We start from the raw sequence: 26,859 nt of genomic DNA on the forward strand, positions 1-26,859 counted from the left end.
TTTTGATTGAAACTTTAAACAATAAGCCAGAGCTTTGATTTTAGGAGAGACAATGTGGATTCCAGGGGAAGGGCAGTGGGTGGGGGTGTCAGGAGATCTGAGTTGTTCCAGTCTGCCGTTGATCTACCACGGGTGAATTTGAACAAATCACTTCACCTGTGTACTTTGTTTGTACAGAAGTTAAATATGCATATGAATAAGTCAAAGGCAGTCTTTACCATTTATGAAAATTGGTTTCATCGAGATGAAGGAAATTACTGAACTTTTCTTTCATGTACTTCAAGACTCTGAATGACTTATTAATTACAATAGTGCCTTCGAGGAGTGAAAACACCATAGTTTGTAGTGTTGCTATAAATTTTTCATAAAAGATTTTCTTGAGCTGAACTTAATCCAGTTGCGGGTTTTTTAGTACTTCGACGTGTTTTGTGGTGTTCAAAGCATATGAAAATACACAAGGGGGCACAATTTTAATGCATGCTCAGTATGCTTCAACGACTCATTAAAAATTGCTCTTTTCCTTTAAAATGAAAATAATATTAAATTAACTAAAACTCTTAGAATTTGTGCTATAGCTGTTGTGAAGAGTCAGTGCTATTACCAGTTGCTGGGTCCAGACCTCCATTTGGGAATGTCTTCCTAATCCTCTGCTTTGATTTAAGGAGATAGCAAGCTGAAAACACAGGATTTATAGAGATTGCAGTCTCAGATAACAAATATCACAGAGACAGCTACAAACAGAACACCTGAAATAATGTATTTTCTGTGATGATTTTTAATCTGTTTGGTGAAGATGTGTTTATATCATCAGTGTGCCAACCCACTGGCATGAATTGCACCAGTTGTGCCCTTTGCCACTCTTTCCAGACATTAGAAAATGGCAGATGAATAAAAATACTATATTAATATACAATTATTGTGTTAAAAAGCTTTGTGAAAGCTGCAGAATCTTCCCTTGTATCAGGTGGAATCTTGGGCTACTCCATTTATATGAGTGTGGCTGTAATTTCCCCAGTATTTGTTATGCATGGGAGAAAAATGACTCATGTTTGGTTTTGTGGTGTTCTGCCTGGATGGGGAATATAATTTTGACAGATCAAGGGATGTAGGGAATATCTTTCGAGGGCCCGTATGGTTGTCTGCCTATGGGATATCAGTAACTACTGTGGATGCATTTAATAGTAAAAAAACGTGTTTCCTGGTAAAAATGGCGTTCTTTGGATGCCGTGCAAGAGTTTGACCATTGATGCCACCATCCAGGGCTGGGGAAACTGCATCTAGTCAAAAGAAACTGTTCAGTACCCGTAGTCTTTAAAAGAGAGGAAGACGTTTCTGGAGCTTGCAAGTGCAAACTTGCTACTTGCACGTAGCCTTCCTGGGCAGGATAAGCATCACCCAGCCGTTGGTGCTGGGCCCAGCGATGGCTGGCTGCGGGCTGGCGGAGACACGCAAGCAGTCCTGCGTCTGCAGGGCAGGGCTGGCAGTGAAAAGGGGTGATGGATGCATTTCCTGCAGCCAGGTGAGCACGTCAGCGGGTCCACCTTGTATCTCCAGAGTCTGGAAGGAGGGTATTTGCACGCATCAGCTATGAAATAAGGGATCAGGCCTCTCTGGGTGATGGTTTTGAAGTTGAAAAGATTTCACTAAAAGTGGGTGCGTATGCTCGGCAAAATAGCTTACATTTCAAGGGGCACAAGGAGACTACAGTGTGTTTTACTGCTTCTGGTAGCAGGTACTTGGAGCTTGAAATTCTCCCCCTCCCAGACTTCCCTCCTCTGTGTGTGGACAGTGATTTCTCATACCATAAGGAATTAAGAGAGCAATAAATTGGGTCTGGCCATTTCCAGCCTGCACTTTCAGGCCTGTCTTCTGGCCTGAAGAGGTTAATCAGGATCTTGGAGAAGGCGTGGGTCAGATAAATCTGCTTTTTCCTTTCCTCTCCCCTCCCTCAGAACAAATCCTCAAACCACTCTTCTTAAATGTCCTTTTCCCCTTGATCCTACATGCATTGTACTGCTGCTCCTAAGCACAGGGAAAGATGACATTTAAATTATTAGAGAAAATACAATGGTCATCTCTGCGCTTGTTCAGGAATTGACATTCAGGGCTTTCTTTGACCTCTTCCTCCTTAACATCTTCTGCAGAGCGAGGGTGAGAGAAGGGTCAGCTCTTAAGTTTAATTGATTTACTTTAGGAAGTGAGGTGGGCTAGAGACGACTAAAGAGAAAGCTTAGAGAGACAAGGGAGGCAGAACAGGCTGGGAAGGAAGAGGACAAAGAAATTAAAGACAGCAGAGGAATGCCAAAGACTTGATTCCACATCTTTCTCTTTTTTCTTCTGTCCTATCATAGTTCCTTGGCTTTTCTTTTATATTTTAATCTTTGAAAGGTAGTTGTTTCCCCTTGCTTGTCAGTCTGTGCTTTACCTTTCAGACTGCATTCTAGAAGGAAATAATTGGGACATTTCAGTCTAAATATGTAGAAATTGGTGATAATGTTTCTTTTGGAGGACTCACCTGAAATGCGAGAACTTTGGAGTCAAGTTTATATTATTCCAAATTTGAGGACAGGGTCTTTACCTTTGCTTAGCTTGTAAGGTATCACGCAGAGTTACGTACTATATAAATAATACCAACTGGAAGGTCATCACAAAAGCTCTTCCACTTAGGCAGTTGTATAGTCTGTGCAGTAGGATATATAGTTTTATGGTATATTTTTATAACATCTAGAAAGATTGGGAAGAAGATGCATTGGTAAATAAGGAGGTCAACAGGTTGCAGGAATACTCACAGGTTTTCATACAGTTTTACTGTGAAAGAATGGATTGTCTTGAAATTCTTTTTTAAGGTGTTGATTCTGACATGTGGTAACAAACTAAACTTGCATAATATTTCAAACCATAGAAAGGAAACTCAATTTAATATGTTGCAGTTTATGTCTACTTTATATTCTAAAAATGTATCTGTAAAAAAGAGTAATTGGGTATGTAAATAATGAGCTGTTTAAATATACCAAACCAGAAAGCTTTTAAAAGTTTTTAGACCCTGGCTTTTGTAATAAAATGCCAACAAATCTCGTTAGTTATGGCAAATGAGATCTTTTCCCTTGTTTGGAGCGTGAAATATTGTCTTTTAGCCAGAAAAACCTATTGCTTATTGCATCATTGAAATTAGCCTGAAGTAAAAATGAATTTAAGATATTTTCTTTATTTTGGAAACATGAACTTGAATGTTACACTTCATACAAGTAAAAATATTGAAAAATAATATAAAGCACTTATAAAAAAGAATATATGACATTCAGTTCTTTATCTGTTACCATGGGACAGGCTTAGAGGATGGGATAGGACCTCAGGTTACTGGGGAAAAAAAAGGTCATAGTCAGTTACTGCTTGGCTGACTTGATGAAGTAAAGCTAACCAAAAGAAGTTTAATGGCTTTTGCGTAGGTGTAGCCAATTGGTGAGGAAGGTAAAGGATTACAGGTGTTTCTGTGCATGGAACAAAAGAAACAGGGGAGAGTATTAGTATTATACTGCGGTGACTGATGCTGCACATTGGTAAATGGATATTCTGATTGGGATTGCTTTCTTGATATGAGCCTGAGCGTAAATTTATTGGTCCTTGGCATTGCAGGTCTATTGTTTTGGTTTCCATCAGTATATTAGCTCAATTACGGCGTTGTGACTTGCATATCCCAGTTATTGGTCCTGCTGAACCCCAGGGGAGGACAGTGATTTTAATTTCATGCCCCAGTAGCTACAGTTAGTGACGGATGGGTCTTTCAGATAAGGGAATCGGTTTGTAAATTACCCGTTGCTACCTCCTGTACACGTGTCACTGGCAATCTGTGTAGGAATGGCGTCAGCCTCTACCCACAACCCCTGTAGCTTCTCCCTCCTCCCCTTGGGAGGTGGAGGGGGGGAAACCCTGAAATGCCACCAGCAACCTTCAGACAAGCGTGTCGTCATTGGGAACTGCTAATTAAATGGCACGCCTTGTACCAAGGCACATGGAAGCGGCAGGCAGTGCTTGGCTATATAACCTTCTGGTTTCCAGATGCTGTCCTTGGGACAGATTATAAACAAAACGTCTGCAGGGATGTCCAGGCTGTCCTGCACGAGCAGGAAACAAGAAGAGACAGTTTTACTGAGGATCTTGGAAGAGCAGCGCTGTGCAGAGATGATGGCTGAGTGGCTGTTACAAGTTGTGTTTGATTTTTTGTAATCCTTTTTTTTTTTCTTTTGCTTTTCTGTATCATTTGGCAGTCATGGTCTAGCTTTTCATTTTCAAAACAGACACCTGATTAAATTAGTTACAGTTTTAAATTATTTTGCCTGAATTGTCATAGATGAGAAAAGGAGAAAACAAAAGGACTTGATTTAAAAGAATAAGTTTGCTTTAACAGTATAAATGGATGCAAAATGATGAATTATATATATTATATTATATTTTTTGCATAATATAACTTATGGGGGGGGAAGTGACTTTCCAATTGCATGGCTCATATTTCAAATAATACAAAGTTGTTGATGTTTTATTTATTCATTTCAACACAGCTAACCCCTGGTGATCTGGAATGGCTTTTCAAATATGAAAGCATTAATTTCTTTCTAGAATTCATATTTTAACTTAGAAGTTTGCATAATGCATTAGGGGACACAGAGTGAATACTAATCATCTTCATTTTGATTATTTTCTATTTTATAATTAGAAAATACCTTTTAGTTAGGAAAAAAAAAGGCAACTTATTCCAATGCTTTCAAAATAATCTTCTTTTTAAAGCTCTATAGCCAGGAAGCATCTCTGATATTGTTTTTAGATAATGAACTAGCAGGTACATTGTTTTCTTCAAGGTTAAAATTCTAGCCCTAGCTTATCAGTGCTGAAATAGACAATCAACATTTCTTATTCCGACCTATGTCAAAATGAGGAATAATGAACTTCTAAAATTTTTTTTGTTTGGTAACAAAATATCAGGAATATTTTATTTAAAATGCTGCCTGTATGTTTCTAGCTCTGAATTTCTGCTTCCCTGTGTTTTTATTGTTCTTTTAGGTGATCACCAGTGTGATTTGACTTCTCACCCATACATGTCTTTTTCTTAGATGGTGCTAAAGAACAATGCTAAATGAACCTTTTAGTTTATTGCTGCTTGCATCCTTGTTGATAAAACATCATTCCTATAAGCAACTGGCTCATTGCCAACATAAGCTCATTGGTTAAGTTCTGGACTTTATATTTGTGGCTGTGCTAAAGCAAAATTTTTAGACTTTGGGGAAAAAATAGCTATACTTTGTTTCAGAGTTTTTACATGTCATTGGAACCATCTTTTTATCACCCTGCAATGAAATTCTATTTTATTTCTGCTTCAGGACTCTTAATGTAACCATTGTGTGCTTGAGCAAAAGAAGAGTAATTTGGGGGGTTTGTTCAAATGTGTCTTTGTGGGGGTTTGGGTTTTGTTTGTTTGTTTGTTTGTTTTTTAAATTATTGCTTTGGTGTGTTTATTGTTACAGAAAGACACGCTCACACACACATACACATACCTTGAAACTAAGCCTTGAATTTATACTGAAATCTGGTAAAGGGAGTGGACAAGAATAAATTCTCTGAATTAAGTTTCTGTATGCTCTTTGCTTTGCTTGTCTGCTGGATCCTACATAGCACACAATACAATGCTGTAGTTGTTGAGCAGGATTTATAAAATTAAATAAAGAGAAACTAAAGTTTAGTTTTCTTGATGATGAACAGAAGTAGTTCAAATTCTAGCTGGAAGTAAAGCCTAGAAATATATGTGGCTGTTAGTAATTATCTAGACGTCAGTATCGTGTGGAAGGTAAAATTGAAAATATCAGTATTCCTCTTTTCATTTTTAAAAATAAAATAAAAACACATCATATCTAATATAATTGATAGTTGATATAATGTAAATAGAGCCTTTGAAATATCTCATGCATGATAAAAGGAGTCAGTTGTAATGGAAAAGCTATATGTAACTTGGCATCCTTGAATGAGCTGAGATCATTGCCTGCCCTGACTCAGTCATGCCTTTGGTGCCGAATTATGGTTACTGAACTGGTGATTACTCTGTGTTCACCATCTGACATATAAAAATGAAGAGTTCACTGCTAGGACCATAATGTGATGTTCTGCTCTCCACAGGCCCACGAGCGATCCGAGAGCTCCGAGGTTGCCTTCGTTACCCAACTCGTGAAGAAGCTGATGATTATCATTGCACGACCAGCTCGGCTGCTTGAGTGCCTGGTAAGTTTGGTCCTCGGGAGAGTGCGTGTGTGATCTAAAGAGTCTGGTGTGTGTTTGAGGAGATAAGGAACACGAAGCCTTCAAGAGAAATCTTTAAATTTTCATTAAAACATTGATGAAAAATAAATCAATATTTAAAAAAAAGAAGTACTAAGTGTCTTTGCATTAACGTAGAAGTGTCTTTCCGATGGACTGTCAGCTACAACAGCAGCTAAATTATATTTTAGTAAAAAGTTTATGGCTGAGGGGCCAGATATAGCTGTTGAGATAATTTCATGCTTCTTGATGCCACCTGATTTTCCTTGTGTTGTTAGTAGCTACACTAAAGAGCCTGTAAATGTATGGTGTGCATACAGTGCCCAGAGAGCCATGCTAAGAAAGAACTGTCACTAAGGAAGAAATTCCCTTCCGTGATATAACTGGTGTTTGGGCTCTTGGACTCAAACTCTTACTGCAGACCCAGCAATTGTAGAGAAACCTGGTGTCAGGTTTTACAGCTGTGAACACACAGAGGGATAGGCCAGTGAGACATCCAAGCAGACTTGTAAGCCTGGGTTTGAAATCCTCTTTGGTGCTATTGGAATACACAGAAAAGCAAGTCTCATTGTTTTTTTAACAACTTACTCTGGCTAATTAGAATGTAGTTTTTTTATTTAATTCTAGAAAATGGTGAAAAGTGTTTAGGCCATTGCAATGAAATGGGCCACTGTGTCCTGAAGTCCTGCAACTCCAAAAATATTTTGTAGGTAAAGTGGAGAAGCAGCCTGAACTTGCATTCTCACTGTGATGCCATGGCAAGAGGGTTAATATAAACCTTGAAAATATATGGAAAGAGGTGATCAGATCTCTGGTGTACACAATGTTGTGGTGGCTGTTGGTTATAGGAGCCAGTTCTGTGACCGTATTTCAAAAGGATGTTGAAAAATTAGTGAGAGCATAGGGAAGAGTCACAAAAAATTGTTGGAGTGCCGGAAAAGGTGTCACAAACCTACAGTGGAAACTTAGGAAATGACAGGATGAAATTCCCTGGCGTGTCGAAGCACACAATCTGATGGTTCTTGCTGGACATAAAAATGACAGGGAAGCTACATCTGTTTGAGACATTAGAGAAGTTGACTAAATTAGGAATCTGTGGCTGGATATAGATGTACAGTTAACAGTTGAAGCACGTTGAGGGCAGTGTGTCCATGGGTGACCTTTATCACTGGAATCACTAGAAGATACATGAGTTTTGTGGAGCTTTCTTTGACAAAGTAGACAAGAGTGGTCCAATCTTCCCAATGATACCAGTTTTTAAAAACGCCTGCAGAAATACTGAGAACCAGTAGACTTTGGAGGATTCCCTTATTCCTCCTCCATGATCGTCAGATGGATTGCTTTGCTGTGAACACTATAGTGCAAGGAAGACCATCAGACTTCAGTGATGAAGTAGGCTGCACAACCAACAAGATGGTTGCCTACACTTACTTATGCAAGAAGTCTCCACTAGATTACATTGAAAATCCTGGGCACAACTCTATTCAGACTGGGAATTCTTTGGCTTTCAAAACCATTTCTGTGATTTAGATTAGTTTTGTGACTCCAGTTATCTTCCAGCACTTCTTCAAAACGTTTTTTTGGAAGTGAAGGCAATGAAGAAAGGAAATAAATTTAAGCTTATTGTGTTTGTCTTTGCTGCGTTCACCATCGTCATTTATGCTTGCATATGCTCTACTAGTAACACATCATCTAGGAAAACACAAAACCTCAGTAAGTCTTGTGAACCCATCTCTATACCTTCAAGCAGTTCCAAACTCAAGCCAGCTTTTAGCTGCAAATCAGTAGGTCTCCAGGTTCCTCCACTATCTTCTGCACCTGATGTTCTGCAAAGTGAGTGGAAGCAGGTGGAAGCAGTAAAGTCATTGAGATTTAAGTAATGAACTCCAAAGCATGTAGTGACAACCTTGACAATCAAGTGGCTAGGCTTCAAAGTATAAAAATAATATTTGGATCTGTATATTAAGTCTTCCCTGTTTTTTTTTAAACCTGTATTGCCTTTCTAGCATTTTTTCTAAATATTTTATTCTGCTGACATGAAAAATTAAATATTAATGTTCATTTTATCCAATAAAAGAACAAGACATATAGTAATGGATAGTCAACTATTTAAATAGTTTGAGAACTACATTTAATTTTTATTAACATACTTTTTTGTAATTTAAACTTTAGCTTCAATTGTTTGTGAATTTATAAACAGTTTTTCTAAGATTTAATATTAAGGTTAATTTTAGTAACACAGTTCATTCTTATTTCTTCCTTGTAAATGAAATAACTGACCATATAGGCAGTGGTTGTGATGGTTGTGATTGTTTTAATGGGGGTGAAGGCATTTAAGTATTTTAAACTTAAGTTATTTGGCTTCAGTCTTTGTATTACCCGTTAGACTGTGAATTGTTTATTTATGGACTGAGTCTCTGGGGCTTCAAGAAAATAATAATGTGTTTTGTGCATCACTGAAACCATCTTTGGGAAAAAGTATGTAATTTATTCTTTTTCCAGATTATGTTTCCATAGCACCTGCCTCCCCTTAGTAGGGATCATTATTCTGTATTCAAATGATTAAATGAATCTACTAAAAAGAAGACAGAACTGGAATTTGTTTAATTTCTTAATTTTTTTGTATGTTTGAATTTTTTGTCACCAGACTTTTTTTTTCCTGTCCGTTACTCACCAATAAAAGATCGCCAGTTGTATCCTGAAGAGTCCTTCCTTGACTCCACCTTCGCTTTCACCTTGTTCTCTGTATTATACTGCAGTCTGTTGACCGTCTCTCTCCTTGTGGTCCTTCTCTCTGCCAGTTCTGAGGCAGCTGCTTAATCCATTTCCAGAGCAGTAGGAAGGAACTTTGTTTCTTGCATTGTTGCTGTCTTTGGTGACTGCATGTATCCAAGCAGCATTGCTTAGAGCAATCAAGAAAAAGTGTGTCTTTTCTCAGTTTCTCTAACCATTCAAATATCTTTACATCATCACAATCTCTAATTTCTTTTTCTTGTTTGCAGTTCTGTGCTCTCTTCTCTCTTATGCTGCTGACCACACTCACATCAGTTCTTTTCTGATGCCCTTACAGCTGTATGCTGTAACTCTTCCCCTTTTATCTTCCCATTTCACTAGAAAATTTTTGAACAGTCTTGGCAAAGCTGCTCATTGCTGGTGAATGATGAGGTTTGTAGGGAGAGTTAAAGTTAACTAGTGAACTTGCTTCTAAGCAGAGTGCTCCTGCCACCAAAAGCTTGTCTTTTATTTCCAACTGCGTCTGTTAGTCCAGTAAAAGAGATCACCTTCTTATAACCTTTTCTTGCCTTAGAGATCACATACACCAAGACTGAATTGATAAGATGATCCTATACCATATAGTACAAGAAATACTGCAGCAGTATTTCTTATATAGAAAGTGAAATCTTCTCTGCTGATATATAGCAATTGCTGTTTTATTAATAATTTTATTAGCAATTGTTAAGGTCAGGACAGTTACAGAATAAGGTGGGTGTATGGTTTGATCAGAAGTGACATTTGAAGGCAGATGAGGTTTATATTGCTTAACTGGCAGAAGGTGGCACCTCAGTCCTCATCACAGACCTTTCCCTGGCACATCTCAATGTGACAAAACTGGGAGGTGGGTCCAGACTAATTCTTGCGTTATCATGACCGTATTACCCAACAGTCTGGTTTTGGTTCATAAAAAGTCCCTACAGTCCTTGTCCTGTTTTGATTTGCAGATCTAAGCCAGTGGACATCCAGCAGGCTGTAAATGTCTGTCATTTTTGCAAAGCAAAGCGGAATGCATTGACTTGCTTGTTGTAACGGCAAATGTTTTGCATCACTGCTGAGCCCAGAGTTAACTTTGGATGTTTCTGAGGAATCTCCTATATGGGGAGAAACCTTTTGTACTTGTAAAGCTGAATCATTTACCTCTCTCTGTCTCTCTCACCACCTTGCTGTAGGAGTTTGATCCTGAAGAGTTCTACCATTTGTTAGAAGCTGCAGAAGGCCATGCCAAGGAAGGGCAAGGAATTAAATGCGACATTCCTCGTTATATTATCAGCCAGCTGGGACTCACCAGGGATCCCCTGGAGGGTAAGAACTCTTGTTTTGTACTCTCCATCCTGCTGAAAGGATAACCAGATCTCCTGGTCACTACGTAGCTGAAGGAGGCTTTTATTTTATTGGTTTAATTTCTAGGCCATTTTTCCTTATTTTCCTGTTTGCTGTCAAATTCTAGACTGTCCTTTCCAGCCCCATATCTCAAAGGAGTGTTGCTGGGGTAAGGATTGCACATCAACAGTGACAGTTCTTTACTTATGATGTTAATAATGTCTCCCTGTATTATAGCTGAAACAATGTTAGAAAATGGCTTTATGATTTAACTGTTTTCTCTGTGCTGTTGGACAGTAAAAGTAAATTTACCCATTATTTTTCTGATTTGCCTGCCTGCTGGTGGCCTGGTTGGAAAGTATCCTGTCATCCCACTTTGTTGTCCTCTCTGGAAAAAGTGTATTTGTTGTGATTTTCCATGAGAAACCAGGAGTAGTATGAATTTTTAGGTGGAGATGAGACTGTATTTTTACATCTTGCATAGCAGCGAAACTGAAGAGAGTAATGCTTTAGAAGACAGCAACAGCTTTTCTGCTAGGTGCCAGAATTGCGTATGGTAAATTAAATATGCTGTAAACGTACAGAGGCCCAGAAGATCCTAACTTTGGAATTTGTGAGTTAATATTTCTGCCTGGCACTTTGCTAGCTGAATCTCTTCTCCTATGGCAAGTTTTACAAGCATGCACGGCTTGCTCAGCAACAATAGAAAGTGTGACAGAGACTGGAGGTTACTGCAGAATATTTCAGCAATTAAACCGTACTTTTTGCTTTCTCAGGAGAGCATAATTTTAGCATAAATTAGTAGTCTGGATAGGACTAGTTTAACTTCTATGGTGTTTACCGGAATGACAGTGACAGGTTGACTTCAAGTGAAGAGCTCTTCGGGAAAATTTCTACCAAAGATTGCTAAATGCAATTTAATAGCATTTGTTGAAATCTGACATTAAAGGGAAATTTCCTTTGATCCCTGTCATGGGAGAGAACCTTTCCATCACTAATTCCCCTTACTAAAGTCAAATTTTCTTTAGAAATGTGTGGAGATGTCAAGGTGCCTTATTTCCTTTCTGTAAGGAGGGCACCCAGAAATGTCAATGATGTCTGTTCAGAGACTAGTAGTTAAGGTAGGATTTGGGTTTGCAAAGTTTATAGCATCTCCTAAGACAGCTGAGTAGCCTAAACTAACTGACTTTCTCCCAGTTTGCTGCTGCTCAGCATTTTGCAGAATCAGACCCATTTTGTGGAGGGAGGTTGGTTGAAATGTAATGCTTTTTCTTTACTGGAGTACAGAGGTGCCACCAGGCTATATGCAGACATATATGCATGGAATAGGTTTTAATATTAATTAGATGGTCGTTTCCCCAAATGTGCATTTATTGCTTTTTCTTACTATAGAAATTAGAACAATTAATTATATTCAGCTTTATATAAAATACTGCCTACAGCTTACAAGATGTTAAAGGTTATCACTGTATAATTGGGGTGACTTTTTACAGAGGGGGAAAAATGTCCTTCATCATCTACAAGCACCTCTTAAAATCCTGTTTGTCTTGTATAAACAAAGAGAATAGTGTTTGATTGAGATCATTAGGAGTAATCTTTCCTCTTTCTTTTCAGAAATGGCCCAGCTGAATAGCTATGACAGCCCAGACACTCCTGAGACAGATGATTCAGTCGAGGTAAAGCATTAATACACTTACTCTGTCTAGCACTTTTTTTTTCTCTGGAAAGAAGTAGTCTACAGTAAAGAATTAATTATAATGCAGAGTAATTTTAATTTAAAAAAAAAAGTGCTGACATTTAAAAGCGCATACTAAAACTAGAGTATACACTCATAAAAACGTGGAAATCTCTATACTGTGGTGGTGAAATGCTTAAAAGTTGCAAACAGGCATTATCATCAAGTTATGTTCATGGTTTTTTAGTTGCAAACAAAAATCATCTGGAGAAATTCTTTAGATCTGCATTTGTAAAATGTGGTGTGGGTATTGAAGAGAGTTGACTTTAGTAATTGTCGTGGTTCAACCCCAGCCAGCAACTAAGCACCACGCAGCCGCTCACTCACTCCCCCCCCACCCAGTGGGATGGGGGAGAAAATCGGGAAAAAGAAGCAAAACCCACGGGTTGAGATAAGAACAGTTTAATAGAACAGAAAAGAAGAAACTAATAATGATAATGATAACACTAATAAAATGACAACAGCAATAATGAAAGGATTGGAATGTACAAATGATGCGCAGTGCAATTGCTCACCACCCGCCGACCGGCACCCAGCTAGTCCCCGAGCGGCGATTCCCCGCCCCCACTTCCCAGTTCCTATACTAGATGGGACGTCCCATGGTATGGAATACCCCGTTGGCCAGTTTGGGTCAGGTGCCCTGGCTGTGTCCTGTGCCAACTTCTTGTGCCCCTCCAGCTTTCTCGCTGGCTGGGCATGAGAAGCTGAAAAATCCTTGACTTTAGTCTAAACACTACTAGCAACAACTGAAAACATCAGTGTGTTATCAACATTCTTCTTATACTGAACTCAAAACATAGCACCGTACCAGCTACTAGGAAGACAGTTAACTCTATCCCAGCTGAAACTAGGACAGTAATGGACCACTGGAAAACTTTAATTATATAACTTGCTAGGTTTCAAAGATCCTTAGTTGTTTATTTTATTGTTTTTTTAAAAATGTAATGATGCGGAAAGGTCTGAATCTTACAGTCCACTGACTTTTTGTGGTAGCATTTGTGGAGGGACTCTGCAAGGGTCCTAGGGATGCAGACAGTTATCCTAAAGCTGAGGACTCCAGAGGTTTAGAAAAGGATTGAGTTTGGGTGAACGCTGCTTAAAGAAGAAAAGGCAAAAAAGTGACTTATAGAATTAAGTCAGTCCTGCTCCTGATTTCCATTTTCTTATCTTCTTTCCCCAGAGCCGTGGGGCCTCTGTCCAGTCAAAGAAAACTCCATCAGAAGAAGAGTTTGAAACTATTAAACTGATCAGTAATGGTGCTTACGGGTAAGACTTTCAGACTTTGCTTTAGAAGAAAATACTATTATTGTCCTACTCAGGGAAGAGCTATAGCAAAGTTTGGTGAATGACTGGATTTTGTTGGGTCCTGTCATGGGGATGGGAAATGAGGGGTTTGGATCGCTTAAAGAATCACCTCCAATTGTATTAGCAATAGGAAAATGATTTAATAGAAATTTACGTGAAAGTGCGACTTCACAGAATTTGATGGCAAGGTTTGCTCTATTACTTAGTACATGGATGAAATGCACACAAGAAAATTAAGTTAGAATCAAACTAAACTTATGTATATAGGAACTGAAACTGTAATAGGGTAAAAGGGAATGTTGCAAAGAATTAATTTCTTGTGATTTGTGCAAAGATCAGGAATGTGGGAAAGGGCAAGGGAGTCCCTCCCACTGAGTCACAAGGTTCAGAGAAGACCCCCTTGCTTTCTAAACTCCTGTTGGAGTCGAGGTGCAGCTGGATTGACTCCTAGTCCCAGATTTGGTCAATGATTTATATCTAAAGGGATTATGAGTATAATAGCAGCCTAAAATTCATTCACAGTTGAATAAAAATCATGACCGAAATTTAAGTATAAATTTGAAAGTAATAACTTATACTTGCTATAATATACTTACTATAGTCTGTTCAGGTTAGTACACACACATGCGTAAAGACACTAAGAGATATACATATAAGAGGGTAAAAGAGAGTGAAAGAGAGAAAAAGAGATAGACCTGTTAAAAATTCCCCTCGAGGTCAGTGAAAATATTCACGTCGAATGCTTCGGCATCTTTTTCAATGGGCGAAGCGTCGAGCCTCAAGGAGCAGAGAGTATCAGCCCAGGTCGTGTCAGCTTTCGGCGGCAGACCTGCAATTTTCACAAACCGGAAAGTTTGCAAGCTCTGAAAGGCGTCCCGCTCCGGGAGATGCTGGTTGCAGCCCACTGCAGTCCAGGAGAGCTGAAAGGGCCTCATGTAGTACCGCTGTTGATAGGTTCGGGAGATGATTGAATTTTGTCAGCAGCAAATTGCTGGAATCCCAGCTGCGCTGGTACCGTTTCACATGCAGATAAGGAAGGCCCCGAGGCTGTCTGAGAATAACTTAAAACAGAGATACAGGATGCTCCAAGATTGTCAGGGGAGGACTGTAATGTCTCAAGGTTGTTATGAGAACTGGCTATCTCTACTCCCCTCCCTCTGCCTCTGCCGGGCAGCAGAAGTCCTTGAGACGCACAGCATATCTTCACGTCTTAGCTGTGTAAGAGTTCCTGGCACAGTCAAGGGTCCCTTAACTGCCCGACTCATTACACTTATGCTAAGGCCTAGTGAGCCTTCCGGAGTTTGTATATCAGCCTGGAAAGGGGGAAAGAAATGCACCACCACAGGTCCAAAGCATAAATGAATTTTGCTTGGGTCTTAGAGAGGTTCCACACTTGTGATGTCTTGCGTATTCTTCTGGGAGATGCCATTTCTTGTGCGTTCTTGGGGTTTCTTAGATGATGGCCCCTGTACCTGGACGTAGTGCCTGGCTGTGAAGTCCTTACATTGCACTGAACTGACACACAGCTCGGGAAAATTAGTTGCCCTACATTAAAGCTTTCAGAATATGGTAATCCTAATCCTTCGGTGGCACAAGTTTTCTGAAGCCCTTCCTAGCTGTGACCACAAGCCTGTTTTTCCAGTAACTATTTCTGCACTGTTTCTTTATGGTAGGTACGTGAAATGGAGACACTTCAGTACCTTAGGCTGAGATGACAAAAACATTTTCCCTAAACATTGTCTCTAGGGAAAATATTGTCACTTAGTTTATTGTGAGATTTCCTAAGTAATAGTAAAAAAATGTAGTTCCATGAGTCTGAGAAAATTATTTTGCACACATTTCCTTATTGCTTAGCAAGGCAGTCTGTATTTCCTTTCATGCTGTCTGGTTAAGTCCTCTGATTTGTTTGTTTGAAGGCTAAATGAGTGAGGACAAAATTCTGTAGTTGCAAATGTTATTGATGATTCATTGAAACAACAAGAATATTGAGGGAGAAGTATTTTATGCTTTTCCATTCTTCCATGTATTCAGATTATATATGTAACATATGTGGCTGTTTCTGAGCACTTGAAATACTAAAAGAAATGCTAAAATTACATTGGGGCAAATCTACTGTGAGAAGTAATACAGTAAAAATGCTATTAGATTTTATTATCCATTGAAGAATCCAGAATGAAGTTGGTCGTTTAAAATTTTAACCACTCATACAAACCTATCCAGAATTTTAAAGACAGTTCCTGACTCTTTGCAGTTCATAAATCCTTACCAGTGATAGCCATTAGGTTGTAACTGAAAAGCACTGATATTCAGTAGGTCATAACAGCAAAACCTGAGCATGTGCTTGAGTGTTTTGTTGAAGTGTGTGCTTAGTTAATAACAACTTGTTTTTTAAAAATTATATGTAGAAAAAGTGTAAGCATATTTTTTAGTCAGTGAAAACACAACGGAGCAGGTCAAAGAGGCACATTGTTAGACAAGAAGATTTTATACATTTTCAGTCATATTTCTGCACAGGCCCGGTGATTTAAACGTAACTTTGTAAAAAGGGCAGAGAGAGGTGGTAGTTTTGCTGTTACTTATATCTGTCTTTATACTGGGTGTATTTTATAGTCAGCTGCTGGTGAGACACAATACCATGTTAAATGTAATATACTCCAGAGAAAAGGAAACAAGTACTGATTCAATAAGGCAGGCAAACTGGATGAAAATTTTATTTGCAAACTGTATTATTAATGTGCAGGAATCTAATGATCTGCAAATGATAGAAATGTAAGAGATATTTTACTGAAGGAAATCCCCGGTGACAGTGTTGCATCAAATTAATTTTATGGAGCTTGGAAAGAAATCGTGCTGATTCCATAAGTTCTGGACAATTTTTTAAGTGAAATGGTGACTGTAGTGTTGAAAAATACATGCCTCTCCACAATGAGGAAGTTTGTGACATTTGTGTCTGAAATATCTCCTTGTTAGTCACATCAGCAAAAATACTGCTTAATTCAAGAAGGCAGAGTAGCTTTTGGGAGGAAGCGTCATGGGGTTCCTTCTTTTCTCGGGGAGCTTGGCACTGAGATGGGATTTTATGGAGTCACGGATAAATCTGTTAGGATCCATCCAAAACAGTTACCATCACTGTTTAAAAAACAAAACAAAACAAAACAAAAACCAGTTCGAACTGAAAATGGAACTTTTCCTCTTGGTATGTGGTTTTCTAGAGCAGTGTATTTGGTGCGACACAAGACCACCCGTCAACGTTTTGCCATGAAGAAGATCAACAAACAGAACCTAATTTTGAGAAACCAGATCCAGCAGGCTTTTGTGGAGAGAGATATATTGACATTTGCTGAGAACCCCTTTGTGGTCAGCATGTTCTGCTCCTTTGAGACCAAGCGCCACCTGTGCATGGTTATGGAGTATGTGGAAGGTATGGTTGTCACTATTTACACCTGCAAAGGGACATTAGATAGGATGGACTTGTAGCATGTATGCAGTGTGTCTCCTCATAAAGGATGACATTTCCGAGTGATTTATAAGATGTGTGCTTTGGGTGTAAGACTGATAAGTGCACTGCTCTGAACACAATAAGTGGGAAGACCGTCTTATGTGTGTGCTAGTCCTTTCTTCATGGAAGGTGAGCTCAGTCAGCCCTGCAGTCACAGGGGAGGTCGTGATGCCCTTTTAGGGAGGAGTGTATGGACTGCTTGAGCTGAGCTGGAGAAATGACTCATTCTACCTACCGGTAGCACAGGTTAGCATAAGGACATACTGCATTTGTGAATCCCTGTGACTTAACGCAACATGATTGCAGTGGAGCTGAGGAAACATAAAGCCACATGTAGAAAACTGCTGGGGTCAGAAGTCAGCATGAACTTTCCAGTCCTCACTGGAAAGAAATTGTCCTGCTCTCCTATGGGATGGCATGGCTAGATCCATAGCCCATTTCCTTGGCATTACAGTTAGAAAAAGACAGTTAAGAAACATCACCAAGCAACACAGTCTGTGTTCTTTAGCAGCCTTTTTTAAAATACAGTGCTATTTTATGCTGGTGTTTTTGTTTTGCTTATTCGTTGGAATATTATTCGATTTTATTTTATCACTGTATCTTATTGTAAGCAATATATTTCCGCTGGTGGATGGGATTAATTTCTTATGCCTGGCTTGCTTGGCTGAATGTTTATGAGAAATAAGCTTATAGTTATTGTATCAGTGCTCTTTCAGATAAATTAGTGGAATGAAAACAGATGTATTGACATAACAAATTTTAATATTAATTCCTATTTGCAAGTAGAGATGAAGGTCGAATGAAATGTGTGGCCAGTGTTTCTTAAGAAGCTTGAATCAGGGGCCCACAGCCTGTAGCCTGTGTCCAAAGGCATGGCTGCCTCTCCATGTGTAGAGAGAGCCAGTTAGTAGTTGTAGAGGTGTTTACCTCTATTTTAAGAAGCTTGTATATCAGAAGTAGTATGTGCCTCAGTGGTGGAAAGCAAAGAAATTTATAGAAAGGCCAAACAGTCATGAACTGCCCTTTCTTCAAAGCTTGCTTACAGTTTGGAAATGGCACCTGTACAGTTCTTGAGCAAGCATGCCCAATATATATGGATCTCAGTTTTCCTAAGATTTTAATATTTACTTGAAGCTCAAGATGGAGTGTAGAGAGAGCTTTAGAATTCAGACTAACAGGGTTGAGAGAGACAGCCTTTAGGAAACTTACTCTAATCTAGTATTGTAGACCTGTAGCTCTTCTTTCTTACTGATATTTGCCATTTCACTGTGCCATATTTGCAACTTTTTTTCTAGGAGGTGATTGTGCTACACTTCTCAAGAACATTGGTGCCCTACCTGTTGATATGGCGAGAATGTATTTTGCCGAGACTGTTCTGGCATTGGAGTACCTACACAATTACGGGATTGTTCACCGTGACCTAAAACCTGATAAGTAAGTCTTTAGCTCTTCGGAAGCTGGAGGGAGAGAGCCAGTTTTTCAGGGGCTTTCTCCATAGGCAAGAGGACATGGAGACTAGAGACAGTAGAGATCTTCAGTGGCATCTGACATGTAGGAGATTTTATAGAGTCTCTTGCTACTGATGTTGAACCGGATAGACACTGAGAAAGGGTGGGAGGAAAGTCTTCAGATATTATCTCAAAGCTGTTGCTACACTGATGAAATTATGGCAGAAGGTAGTCTGATTTCTAGTTGCCTTGGCTGCTTTGTGATATTCAGTTGCATAGAAGGTTCCTTCCAGGTGTTTGATGGGGACGTAACACTGAGAATTTGCTTAGCATCTTGTGGTGTTCTTTTTTTAAATTGCTTTTGGGAAACAATTAATTGAATGTTGGATTATTTTGCTGCTTCTCTTTCTTCTAGTCTCCTGATAACTTCCATGGGTCACATTAAACTCACAGACTTTGGACTGTCTAAAATTGGGTTAATGAGTCTTACAACGAATCTTTACGAGGGACACATTGAGAAGGATACCAGGGAATTCCTGGACAAGCAGGTAAGCTGAAAAATTTTGTCTGTTGATGTGGGATCAGATGCAGGATTCTGTCTCAGGATAGAATTGGAGTTTGCAGCACTCCCTCTCTGCCTTGACACTGTGCTGTGTGTTGTAGAATGGGAGGAAGATACAAGTCCATTCTCATGTTTGTGCAGAAACTGGTATTGTTTGTTATTTCAGCTTCTTGTTTTGGAGTGATGCACTTCAGCTCTTAGTTTAGGGTATTGAAAGTGTGGCCCAGGCAGCAATGCAGGTGTGAACAGAAATTGGTTTAGAGATGTAACATGGATTTTGCTGGAAGGTTGTTTCACCGTCTCCCCCTTCTGGTGCTTAGAAAGTTCATGGCAAGTTCCTATATGTTTGTTTCTTCTTGTAATTTTGTCTGATGGCTTAAACATTGATTTTTATCCCCATGATATTTACTAAGGGTAATTTTTCTCCTTAGCCTTCATTTTGCTAGGCTTAACCAGCTAAGTTCTTCTAGATAACAAGATAGATTTTCCTTTGATGAATGAATAGCTCTTCCACGGACCTCTTTCAACTTGAGTTGATATTTCCTGGGCATAGTTGGCAGGAGCTATGTTCTGGATGCAGGCTCACCAGTGCCTTGTATAATGGGATTAAAAAATACTTCTCTCTTCTGAAAATACCTAGGATCGCAGCTGAATTTTCTTTTTTAGCTGTGCCAAGTGTTAATTCATAATCATCCTGTGGTATTGTCTTCCTTTGCTTCTGAGTAACGACGTTTTTTCTAGCAGGAACACTCTTTGGTCACTAGATCATGGTCTTGCACTTTGCAGCGTTATATTTTTTACAACTATTTTGTTATTGTTGCTGCTTCTAAGCCCGAGGCAACTTAGATCTTCCAACGTGATTTCCTTAGTCATTGTCTGTGCCAGCTGTACCTCCCAAATTTAAATGCTGAAGTCTGTAATCATGCTGTACGGCTAATTCTGCATCTGTGAAACTAAATTCTGCTAGCACAAAGATGTGAGAGGTTTGTCAAAACTCAGTTCCTGATAGCTATAGCTGTGCCAGTAGACATCTATCAAGCAGACAGACCTACACACACAGACTATGCATTTTTCCCCCATGCTTTACTATACGTACACCAAAGAACTACTTAGCTGGCATGTCCACACTCGGAACATTTCATAGTATGTGATATCATTTCTGTGCAGGTAATGTGTTCCTCAAATATAGACTCTTGCTCCGTGGAAGTAGTTCAGAGCATTAAGTGGTTAGTGGCAAAACATAAACTTCCTTGTAAAACTCTGAGGGGGGAAAGAAAAAAAAAGACAAAATAAACTTTGATGTGAGTTCGGCAATTTGTAGATTTATTGCTTTCTTGTGTGTTTCTCTTGAGGTCTGTGGGACTCCGGAATACATTGCACCAGAAGTGATCCTGCGCCAGGGCTATGGGAAGCCCGTGGACTGGTGGGCCATGGGAGTTATCCTGTACGAGTTTCTAGTCGGCTGTGTTCCTTTCTTTGGGGACACACCTGAAGAGCTGTTTGGACAAGTGATCAGTGGTATGTTTCTGTTCTGGCTCTGAAGGGGTTTCAAAGTGTGCTGTGAAGTAAAACCTTGAAAATATTGAGGATCCACAGTTTAGTCGGGAAGGACTAGGTATAGAATAATGGGGTTTAGTTTTAAAATGTTTATCTTTCTGTGTCAAAGTAGCATCCATCTGATTCAAGCTATCGAAAGTTGTTGAGTTGCTTCACGTCTTGCTAGATAGTTCTGTTGTTGCGCATGGTATGGGAGTCATGCAAATCCTTGTGGGACTGGGGAAAAATATTTGGGGATTTTTCTGTTGGGTCTTTTAACTTAAATGATGGAGAATATGAAAGCAGCAGCCACCAGCTGGTCTAATTCAGTCTTATTTTGGTTATTGCTTCTGTAGGTGCAAATGTCAGTCGATTAGTAATTGTTGTATAAATGAAATAAAAAGGAAATTCTAAGCAAAACACATCGAAGCTGTTGTACTCGGTACCTTCACGTCTTGTGGCTTTTTAAACCTCTCTCCTGCTTGGAGTTGGACAAATGATTGCTTTGTGTTCTCTCAGTGAATATGCCAGTGAAAACATTTCCTATTGGGAATTCTTTCTGAAACAGTAAATTTTTAACACACTTGGCAAATGTCCTTTGTAAAAAGCAAATTTCAGCAAAGAACTAAATATGATGCATGAAATCATTACCTGTGAATTGTTCTCTCTGTTCCAAGTATAACGAGTGTGGAATGTGCGGGCATGAGATACAGCTGCAGTATTGTCATTGTCATTGTTTATAGATTGTCATGGAAGTCCCATTTCTCCTATTTCATACTTTATTAATAGAGTTCTTATTGCTTTTTTTTCTCCACAAGCACTGCTTGGATTGACAGCAGCTTTAGCTGACGCTGAATTTTATGCATTTTGGAAAATGTCAATGCTTGAATTATATTAAGTATGCAAGCTGCTGAATTCGAGGTATTTACAATTCTGGGGCAGTACTGAACACTGCATTTCATGGTATAGGAATGTGAATGGTTATTCAAATTGGTCGTGAAGCTGGTAGAAAATGTCAAGTCTCTTTTTGTCCCCAGATGAAATTGCCTGGCCAGAAGGTGATGATGCACTGCCACCAGATGCCCAGGACCTCATTGCTAAGCTTCTCCGCCAAAATCCTCTGGAAAGAATGGGAACAGGTAGGAACCTTGTGCATAGGAAAGTACTAGCCAGAAGCAGGAAAAGAAGCTACGTTGCCAGTGATGCACACACACCCATGTTGAAAAATGCTCATCTAGAGCTGGGAAACGATTTATACTGGGTTCAGTGAATCTTGTGTGATGAAGCTCTGAGAATTCATGTAGATTGTACATGAGTCAGATATTACTGTCTTGTTTGGGAAATAAGAAAGGGGCACTGCCAGCTTGGCAACATAACTTCTCAAAATTGTGCTGTTCCATTGAAGGCTTGAGGGTTGTGTCTCCATTTGAACACTGTATAATCAGATTTCTTTGAAGTTCTCTTTGACTAGGGGCTTAATCCCCTACATGGATGTGAACTCCTGGGTGTAATAAAATAAACGAAAACTTTCCCATTCCTAGAGGCCTGTACTGTAGAACTCCCCAAACATACAACAAAGTCTGATAATCAATTTGGCAAAGTCAGATGCATATGTCAATCTTTCTGTATTATAATGTCAGATTTAAAGTTTTACAAGCCAACACTTCCATTTCCTGATAGTAAATAACCATAAATAATCTCTAGCTACATTCTTGTTTTAAAATAATTTGAGCAACACTGTGGCTTCACAGCACAGGTTGTCTGTTTCATTGATTTGATTAGTTCGATTTAATTTTGGATTTCCAATTGGAAACTACACTTTAAGGATAAAAAACCTTATAAAAAATTATAACAATTCCAAAAGGCACATGTATTCAGCAGACTTAACACATGTGTACACAAGGGTGATGAATAGTTCATGAATTAATAATGATATCAGGTGGTTTTCACATGTTCTTCTTTACTTCAAATCCATGTACTTGAAAGATGTTGCTGTCATGGAAAAGATGTAGAGTTTCTTGCCTTATAAAATGAGTTGATGGACTGATTTTTTTGATTTCTTATATACCTGTAGTGCTGAGACTGCTGTTCCACTTGGCATCTCGTAGTGCCACTGGCACTCAGAAAACCTTTTATCTCTTTTCCTCTGCTATTCTCTTTTTTAAAAAGACAGTAGCATCTTTTATGAATATTAATTTCATTTGAAAAAAAATGCATATACTAGTAGACAGATAATCCTTAGTTTTTCCTTCTGGGTACCCAAGCTTCTGAGGTTAATAACAAAAGATACTAATTCAGGAAGATACATAAGCCCCTGCCTTGTTTTAAGCACATGAATGAGTTTATTCATGACAGTGGAGCCACTCACATGCTAAGTACCTTTCTGAGTTTGCTCTCTTTATTCAGCTATGAACAAGATGGTATTTAGAGTTTGGAAATTTTAAATTAAGATGTCAATTAGTTCTTAATCTTGCAACTTGCTGTGGAATGTAACAGCAGATGCTGTCTTCCAGTCAGTTTAGTCATGTGTTGTCATTAAACAGGAAGAGGAGGTGGGAAGAAGGCAATCTCCTTCAGATTTTATCCTGCATTACCACTTTGGTAAAAGGATAAGTAGTTTCTCAGAATTCCTGGAAAATGTATGACTTAAATGTACTCGGGTACATTCTCTTAGGCTCGTGATATTTTTAGGGTTTGTTTTTCTTGTTATGCAAATGCTGAAAGAAGTACTCTGTAATAAAAGATTCTTATTTCAGGTAGTGCCTTTGAAGTGAAACAGCATCGGTTCTTTAAAGATTTGGACTGGAATGGATTACTTCGGCAGAAAGCTGAATTCATCCCACAGTTGGAATCTGAGGATGACACAAGCTATTTTGACAGTAAGACTAAAGATTCAGCCTGAACGGCATCATATTTTTTGTGCATATTTCATTTTTGAAATTGTTAGAGATAAGTCATTGTTAGAAATTAAATAAAACACATGATGGAAATTGCTTTAAAAAGTTTCCATTGAATGCCAAGTAAGGTTTCTTTGAAAGCAAATTAATTTTAAATGAAAAAGTGTTGCTGCTGAAGTCAATTGGCCTTTCACTGGTGCCTGTGGTCCTGCCAGCCATGGCCCTGCAGTGAGAGGTGCTGCAGTTGTTATGCTGGGTTTATTACAGTACTTTCAAATCATTTGGTAAATCCAACTTCCTTGAGTTTTTGAGCAATATTATCTTTCCCTAGTGACTGTTTTCATCCAATAAATGTTTTTTTAAAAAAAATCCAAGCCCTAAACCTTGAAGACAAGTATGTAGGGAAAATTCTTTAGAGATTTAAAGTAATTTAAATCATTTTCACTGCAAGTGTATCACCTTATTTTAGTAGCATTAACTCTGATGAGCTATGAAGTGAAATGCCTGTCTGTTGTGTATAAATGTCTGGAAACTGCCATGGTATCAATGCTATGTAAGATTCCTGGTATTTCCAGATAAGCAGCAGACAGAGTTGGTGCTCTTGGAAGAGAAGGGAGGAGCGTCATGTGAGGGATGGAGAGGTCTCTGTCCCCAGAGCCTTCCCTCCCTAGCTTTTCTCATTTGACCTGGGGAGCTGAGCAGGTGGAAAGGGCTTGGGCTTGTCACTGGTCAGGGGGGTCTCTCCCCGACTCCAGCTGCAGCACAGGATGATACTGGGCTATTTCAGTTTCCTGAGCTATGGAAATTTCTGCCCTACTTCAATGGAATCTCTTCCATCCTTCCCCCAGGGCCATGGGACTCGCTGACTCCGTATGAAGCACATCTTTTTCTCTGCTCCTGCGCTTTGCTCAGGGTGAAGGGAGGGAGAGAGCAGCCTGCTTTCAGCCCCTTGGCTGCCACTCTGCAAAAGCAGCGATCCTATTTAGATAGTGCTCTTACAGTTTGGGGAAGAGGCTTTTAGGCTAGGGTTTGGATGGAGGGGTAGGATGGAGAAAGAAATAGATTGAGAAATCTCCGTGTACTTGCTGCAGAGAACAATTTGAGTCAAGCTGTGCAGTGGGGGCAGAGGTGCGTTTTGCATGTATTGAGGTTGTATTGGTACAACATACATGTAGAAACCGAAGTGGTGGTGTGTTCCCACCACTAATTGGACTTACCAGACATTGCAGCTTGAGCTCTGGTCACTGAGTTGGGTCAGTGATTGGGAGAGGTGCAGTACAGCAGCCATGAGTGGATCCTGATGGGTAAAAGGACGACGTTATGTTCAGTGGTGCAAATCACTGGGTCTGTCAAGTAGGAATGATGGCAAACTCTCCAAGTGCCCAGGCATGCTCAGCAGGTTATCACGGTGACTTTGAAGTGAGTCCTTTATAAAGGCGGGAATTCTCATGTCAGGAAATATCTCACATAGACGGTGATAAGAGTTGGTGTTGCTGTTATAAACCCTAATGCAGAAAATTTTAGAATTTATAAAAGTAGCTTTCTGGCTGATACGGTGCAGCAAATTTGGCTCAGGATAGCTATCAGCTTTCTGTAGCCAAACTTATTAACGCCTGCCCCACAAAATCCAATGTGGCTAGCTTAGAAATCCAGTGCTGCAAATCTCAAGGCACAAAATCTCTTTGGAGGCAGTTTCGATTTTTGCATTAAAAAATAGCTTTGCATATTGGCTGCTTGCCCATTTTCTTTCACAAAATCTAATCCTTTTTCTACTTGTAGGAGGGAGAAGAGGAAATATTTGGGGGGGGGTAAATTTTTATTTTTTAAAGAAGGCTTGATGTATGTATGCAGGAGAGACTTTGTACAATCATAAGGCTGTTTATTGGAATTTGGGACAGTGAATTGTTTCCGTGTTTCCTTCCATGTGATTGTTTGCTGTAGGGAGGAAATACCCCTACCATAAAGGGTCTGCAGGATTAGACACCTGCTGAGTATCAGCTGCTTTTAAAATATAATATAGCTGATAATATAAGATAAATTCAGTAGGAAGGAGGTATTCTTCACTGCTAATTGTACAGGATGAGCAAAACTGGCTGGGTATGTTTCAGTATTAAGGAAAATACCCTGCATGGTATATGAACACTCAAAGTTCTTTGTAAGTAGACAAGTAGGAATGCTTGAGGTGCGAGTTATCAACACTCCCTGCACTGATGAAATGTGCCACGTCTTGTTCACAGCCCGTTCAGAACGATACCAACACCTGGATTCGGAAGAAGAGGAGGACACTAATGATGATGATCACGTGGAAATTCGGCAGTTTTCCTCATGCTCGCCGAGGTTCAGCAAGGTAGGAGCATGCTAACTTGTTGAAAGAAAACAAGTGTTGAGACAAACACAGTTTCATTGCTTCATATGGGGTAGATTTTAATCGTGCAGATGATATATGGGAGTTGCATAGTGTTCAGTGTTCACTAAGGAAAGAAAAAACTGTATATGTTGTTTATTCTGTGATAGTTTGTGGCCTATTAGAAGGTGAGTGTGAGTACCAGAATAATTGGAGAGTGAGATTTTGTATTTCTTAATGTTTCGCTAATATGCAGGGTACTGTGGAGGTCTCTTCTGCATCTGATACAGTTTGATATTTTTACTAATGACTTGGATGCTGGCATAGGAAGTGTCCAAAGCTTATTTGCTTTGAACAGTGTCATTCTGAAAGGGTCTTCCAGTAGGTGACAAGGTGGTATTAGGATGAAAATTGATTCTGACATTTTGGAATAATGGTCTAAAATCAAAGGGATCCCATGCAGTACAAGCATGGGTGAAGTTTACACCTGTGCTGTTGTTCATTGTCTCTAATACAGCCTGAGGAACAAAAGGCGAGGTGACAATTTCAGAGAGAAGGATCTGGGCATACAGTGCATTGTGAGGTGTGCCAAATTACTGAAGCAAAAAGGCAGCTGCCATACTGGGAAAGCATGAATATTTTCTGCAAGGCAAATGAAGAAATCCTTTCCATCTGCTTAGCAGTAGGAAGGCCATAGCTGGGGTACTCTGTCCTGTTCGGGCAACATTCTTGAAAATAAACATGGACCAGTAAAAGAGAGTCCAGAGGAAAGCAACAAGAATGATCCGAGATCTACAAAACATAAAACCTAATGTGTTTCCAGATACATAACTGCTAGAAGAAAAGGAGTACTTTGGTCTTCCTGTTCTACCCAGAACTGATACGAAATGATGGGCACAAAGGAGGTATAGGGTAGATGGTAAGAAAAAGTTTCCAACGTTGAACAATAATTGAGCACTGGCATGGGTTGCCTGGGGAATTTGTAGAATTTCCATCTCTGGCAGCTTTTAAGAACAGGTTGGAGAAACATCTGTCAGGTGTTACAAGAGAGCTGGTTCTGCTTTGAGGTAGGGAAATGGACAGGGAGCCCTGAGGAGGTCCCCTCTAGCCGTGCTTTCTGGATTCAGGTCTGTGCAGG

At 39.4% G+C, this 26,859-nt stretch overlaps 1 protein-coding gene across 9 annotated transcripts in view; it reads left to right on the forward strand.

Annotated features, from left to right (window-relative positions):
* The window catches only part of MAST2 (microtubule associated serine/threonine kinase 2), a 199,666-nt gene that overhangs the window by 157,012 nt on the left and 15,795 nt on the right, over positions 1-26,859 (forward strand). For all 9 annotated transcript variants that reach the window (XM_030031727.2, XM_030031724.2, XM_030031725.2 and 6 more), the window contains 11 exons: positions 6,163-6,264; positions 10,245-10,377; positions 12,010-12,071; positions 13,311-13,396; positions 16,648-16,856; positions 18,230-18,368; positions 18,798-18,930; positions 20,297-20,462; positions 21,518-21,619; positions 23,237-23,359; positions 25,615-25,724. In XM_030031727.2, the coding sequence (XP_029887587.1) occupies positions 6,163-6,264; positions 10,245-10,377; positions 12,010-12,071; positions 13,311-13,396; positions 16,648-16,856; positions 18,230-18,368; positions 18,798-18,930; positions 20,297-20,462; positions 21,518-21,619; positions 23,237-23,359; positions 25,615-25,724 (1,365 nt within the window). The remainder of the gene's footprint in view (positions 1-6,162; positions 6,265-10,244; positions 10,378-12,009; positions 12,072-13,310; positions 13,397-16,647; positions 16,857-18,229; positions 18,369-18,797; positions 18,931-20,296; positions 20,463-21,517; positions 21,620-23,236; positions 23,360-25,614; positions 25,725-26,859) is intronic.

The sequence above is a fragment of the Aquila chrysaetos genome, chromosome 12 (assembly GCF_900496995.4).
Source record: "Aquila chrysaetos chrysaetos chromosome 12, bAquChr1.4, whole genome shotgun sequence".
Taxonomy (NCBI): Eukaryota; Metazoa; Chordata; class Aves; order Accipitriformes; family Accipitridae; genus Aquila; species Aquila chrysaetos.